The 5659-nt window shown below is 41.0% G+C and overlaps 1 protein-coding gene across 3 annotated transcripts in view; it reads left to right on the top strand.

Moving 5' to 3' along the window:
- LOC119415252 (partitioning defective 3 homolog) overlaps window positions 1-5659 on the top strand; it is a 369801-nt gene that overhangs the window by 147531 nt on the left and 216611 nt on the right. For all 3 annotated transcript variants that reach the window (XM_037682423.1, XM_037682421.1, XM_037682420.1), the window contains exon 3: window positions 1186-1369. In XM_037682423.1, coding sequence (XP_037538351.1) covers window positions 1186-1369 — 184 coding nt within the window. The remainder of the gene's footprint in view (window positions 1-1185; window positions 1370-5659) is intronic.

Below are 5659 nucleotides of genomic sequence, written 5' to 3'. Positions count from 1 at the left end.
TTTAAACCCTTCCCACACTCTTGCAATATTCTAGACAATGTTTCTAGACTCTAAACGCTCTAAAAGAGCACAGCATGTCATGATCTCCGCTCTCTGCCACTGGCCGCATTCTTGGCCACGCCCACTTCTCCACTGTAATCTGTGGCAGAGAGCGAAGATCATGACACGCTGCAGGAAGGAGGTTCTCTCTTCACCTGTGGGCTGCACACAGGTGCTAAATCATTTTAAATAATTTATTTTAAATAAACAATCCATGTTGCTCGTGTGGCTCATCCATCCATCAATCAGCCAATTGCGTCATGTCCGAGCTTACTTTGAAAAACATTGAAAGAGCGAGTCCGCGAAAGTTGAACTGTGAAGTAGCGACGGACTACTGTACATGTATATTTATGCTTAGATGTGCATGTATGTGTGGCATATATAAATATATAGATGAATCATGAATGTAGTACTCCCTACCACCGTATGCATGTGGAAATTCTTTTTCAAAATTATTGTATTCATCTTTTTTCTTTATTTCATGTCTTTTCTCTGTATAATTACAACATGCCACTGGATGCCTCAAATTTCCTCCTGGGAGTAATAAAGTATCTTGCATATACTTTTTTAATCACCCCAACTCAAGGTCACAAATCAAGGTCATAGTTGACACAAAGTATTTGCTCGCCCAGAACATAACTTCTGATTTGTTCAGGATAATTTAACCAAACTCGATACACATTTGAACCAGCACTAGACCGTGCGTTGCATAATCTTTCCATTACCCCGGCTCTAAGGTCAAGGTCATAAATCAAGGTCATACATGTTTTTGGTTTGTCTGTGAGCTGCATTGCTGTAAAATAGTTTGCCGACGAGCGTTTAATGTGTACTCTTGTTTATAATCCTCATCCGCATGATTTTTAGACCTAACCATCTTTTCTGTCAGAGGAAATCTATCGTGCACGTGTCAAGTTATAGGTTTTGTGCGACGGAAATGGGTTTGAGACGCCTGTAATGAACATTCTGAGAGAAAATCTGTTGTGACAAGTTTGAGCGCCTCTGGTCTCCGTTACGTCCTTCCCTTTTTGCGATCCTTTGTGATGTTGCACACTTTGACAATGACGATACATTATGTTCAGCCCTAGTTTATGTACCAGTAAGTCAAATCCATTCTCATACGGTCTGTCTCCTTTTTATCTCCTCCAGCTGATAGCGGTGTATGAGGAACAGGAGCCCCACCATGGAGGCGATGGCACCAGCGCCAGCTCTACGGGGACGCAGAGCCCTGACCTTTTTGCTGTGGACCTCAGTGCCGGCAGCGGGGCCTCAGCCTTTCAGCCCTACCAGGTCACCAGCGAGATCGAAGTCACGCCTTCGGCCCTGCGCACCAGTAAGCCCCACACACCAGAATATAGAAAATGGTCTAAATTACAGCCCTACGTTCAGATTATGCACAGTGTGTGGAGACAGATTAAATAACTGCAGCATCACTTTAAAATGAAAAACGTCCGAGTCACTTCTTGTCGCTTTAAATTCATCGTCCTCATTGAGTCAAATGTCAGCAGCTGCATTAGTTTTAACAGAACACCCAACAAATCACCTCATCACCTCTCACTGGAGCTTTGCCCATAAATTCTGTTAATTGGACAGGATCTGCCTTTTTTTTTTCAGGCAAAGTTCGCAGTTTGATCTGCTTCCAAAGTGGCTAATTGGTTCAATTCGCAGCCTCCTAAATCAAGTTTGACACTGAGCGAGCTCACCTCTGCAGCTCCCCCGGCCAGGTTTCTTCTTTTAATCTAATTACTGAGAGTGTGGACAGGAAGCAGCCTTTTGTTATTGACCTGCCGATTTGGATGAAGTGAAACCTTTTCAATACAATTTTGGGCAGAAATAAAATGGGAAGACAGAAATAAAAACAATAATTAACCATTCCATTACCAATCAGGTGTTTATGTGATACGTGTCCTCAGAGTACATTGAGTGGAGTCCATAGATTTTATTATTCAGACTTTCAACGACAGAAATAAACGTCTTCCTTCTGTTTTTTTCACCTCTGCTCTACAAAGCATATCTGAATTAAAGCAAAGGTCAAAGGAAAAGTTTACAAGACAGTGGTGAGAACAGCTGTGTTGTCTGGTCTGGAGACAGAGACATGGACAAAAAGACAGGAGACAGAGCTGGAAGTGGCAGAAATGAAGATGTTGATGTTCTCCTTAGGAGTGACGAGGATGGAGAAGATCAGGAATGAGATCATCGGAGGTACAGCACAGGTTGAACAACTGGGAGATGAAGTTAGAGAGGACACACTGAGATGGTTTGGACATGTCCACAGGAGGGACAGTGGATATATTTGTAGAAGGATGTTAGAAATGCAGCTGTGGAGATATGTGGATGCAGTTAGATTGGACATGGAGGGAGTTGGAGTGAGGACAGCGTGAGATGGAGGAGGACGATCCATGAAGACGGAACGGCCGAAACAAAAAGATCTGCGCCTCGGTAAACGTGTAATTAGTGTTAAAACCACAGTTTTCAGCCCATTTAAACTTTAGTCACGTCTCCATTGACGTTCTTCACAGTTTCAGTCAGACATGAAAAAGAAAAAGAGATCAATGTGCATTCAATATTTAACAGCCGTGCAAGACCGGAGAGGGATTATTGCTCTAAAGTCATTACAGAGTCTCAGTTTTATCACAACATTTGTGTAAAACAGGAATTTTAAACACTTACTTTGCTGCAGAAAACAATGTTTTCGTCTCACCAAACACAGAAGTTTCTACTTCTATTCACGTTTGAGCGTTGCATTGGCTTCCAGATGTTTCTGTAGCCTAACCCTGACCCTTACCTTAAACCTAACCATTACCAGCACACGTCTAACTTTAACCTAAACCCAAACTCTAACCCAAAACTTACGTTCCGTGGGTCCGGACCAGGTTTGGATCCCTGTAAGGAGTTCCAGTCCTGACAAAGTAGGTGATTATATCAAGAAATGTCCTAAAAAAGATGATCGACACCATGAACACACACAGCGTGAGCGAGGTCTCTCCAGTTCTAATTGCATTTTGGATGAGTGACCAGGATGGTTTTTTAAAAGAAAAGCAAATCTTTCTCATAATTACACCTGCCAGTTTAGCCGTCTTCATGATAAATTCTAACCACGCCTAATTGACAACACAGAATCCCATCAGCTGAATTTTAATACGTTTTAAGCAAAAAGTCTGACATGGAGTAGAAGGAGTTAGATTAATTTTTTCATGAGCACCTAATGAGAAAAGCGTTCAGTCGCTGATTTATGTGGCAGAAGAAGCACGGGGCTCTGTGGGCTTTTCTTGTTTGGCCTCATTTTCTGAGGAACGTAGTGCGCAGGAGAGCTCTTTAGAAATCTCTAAATGGCTTGATATGGTTTTCTTGGCTTTGGTAAACTGCTGACTAAAGGACAACGCCTCAGAGGATATGTGGTGTTCTTAGATATGAACACATTTTTTTTTTTTATTAATAAAGAACCCACACAAAATAAATATGAAAAAGTTTATATGTGTTCTGGTCTTTTTGCTCTCCGTTCTTTAATACAACCATTTACTGCACTTCCTGGTGAAGTTCACCAGCGTTTAATCCTTCTTGTGCTCTGGATGTTCAGACATGTGAACTTAGGTCGCAGCTCGTACCACCTTAACCGGGATTCGTTACTAATCTGCTGTGCTGCAGTTCAAATGGTTGTTTCATGATCTAAAGGTTAACAACGGCAGCTGGTCTTTGTTGCCAGAAACGAGATGAGTGATTACAGAGAAAGCTACCGTAGATTTTTATTTTTTTTCTCCACCGGCAGGGATAAAGGATCATTTTCTCGTTATTTTTCACCACCTACCTCAAATTAGGCCTGTCTCGATAACAAATTTTTCTGGGCGATTAATTGTCTCAGAAATTATTGCGACAAACGACAATATTGTTTGAAATTTCACAATAATTAGTAATTATTGTCAAATTAAAGAAGAAATGTTGGTTCATTTAATTTGCATGTAGCACCATTTTTGACCACTGGATGGCAGTATAAGGCGGTTTGAACCGAAGGATGGATAGGGAGGGAGCGAGCAGCGTATCTCTTTAATAAAAATGGGAGGGAGGCCCCTTGACGTGACATGGGCTGTCTCTCGTTCCTGTTTTTCGGTTCTCAAAATGGCGGACGCTTGGTGGTTTGAGCTGTTTAGCATTTTTCACGCAAAGCTTTTAATAAAAGATCAGTAAACAAGTTCTCAGCTAATTTTTGCAGAGGAAAAACAACTTTTTACACGAAGGCACGGGTTTCGACCGTGAATTTGTGAGCTTCAACAAGACATGATTTTTCCTGAGGTGGGCCTGTTAGCTTAGCTCGTAGCTTAGCTTCTCAGCTTAGCTGCTTTTAACAATCTAAAAACGTGATTTTGGACGATTAAAACAGATTTTAAGAGAAAAGAGAAATGGAGGAGTCAGTGAGGAGCACCGGAGTTGAGCCTTTTGTCATCCAGTGTCTTCAGTAGAAAGAGAGAGACATTAAGAAACGATAAAGCCGATAAATGAAACCGAGGTCGATAATTTTCATTTATCATGTGATTAATTGATTTATTGTTTATCGACACAGGTCTGACCTCAGTGCAGATCAGTGATCATTACTGTAGTCCAGTTAAAGACAAACACTCGTGCAGATCCTCTGCACCCTGGAAACAGACAGAACTCGTTTGCACTGATTTCTTTTTCTAGAATATAGATCCAAAAAAATCTTTAGAGTTCTGTTGGACACATAAAGAGACTGACTACACTTAAACGGAACGTCTTCTTTGTTTTCTTTCATGGCAATAGGCCAGCAACGTAATTGTAACGTCATGTAAAGGGGCAGCACTAGCTTTGCTGCTTTTAAGGGGAAATTGAAGAAAAGTGAAGAGCTCACCAGCCTTGTGAAAATGTTTTATGCAGTACGTTCAGTAAAGTTCTGTTTGAGCAGCTTGGTGGATTAGTGGTTAGCACTGTAGCCTCAGAAAAGAAGGTCCTGGGTTCAATCCCCAGTTTAGACCTGAGGTCTTTCTGTGTCATGTTAGCATGTTCCTCTCGTGTTTGTGTGGTTTTTCTGGTATTCCTCCCTCAGTCCAACAACGTGCGTGTTAAATAAATAAATAAGTTCTTTATGTGCAAAAGGCTTATGGACATCCAATTTTTATTATCCTTAATATATGCAACATAAACCTTTAAATGTATGTCTCATATGTGCAGTAGTTTTTTGGAGCTGTGGTACCTCGTAATCCTGGTGGTGCTGGGTCGAGCCCAGGTTAAGTCAGGAAGGGCACAAATATTGACAAATATTTTATGTGAGATCACCGACTGTGACGACCCCTGCAGACGGGAGCAGCCAAAACAAACTCACTTATGTGCCGCAGGTTTGCATTTATATTTTGTATTAAACAAATGGTTGTTTGTGCTGCTGTTCTTGGCTTTATCTGCTCCATAATAATATCATCTCTGTTTTTACTAATATTTAATTTTATTATGTTGACATCATTTTTACCCTACATTTAGCTTATAGTTACAGTTCTGCTACTTTTAGCTTATAGCTACAGTTCTGCTGCATTTAGCTTTTAGCCACAGTTCTGTTGCATTCAGCTTATAGTTACAGTTCTGCTACATTTAGCTTTTAGCCACAGTTCTGTTGCATTTA

The sequence above is a fragment of the Nematolebias whitei genome, chromosome 9, assembly GCF_014905685.2.
Source record: "Nematolebias whitei isolate Nwh7 chromosome 9, NemWhi1, whole genome shotgun sequence".
Taxonomy (NCBI): Eukaryota; Metazoa; Chordata; class Actinopteri; order Cyprinodontiformes; family Rivulidae; genus Nematolebias; species Nematolebias whitei.
This window is presented reverse-complemented; position numbering and strand designations above follow the sequence as displayed.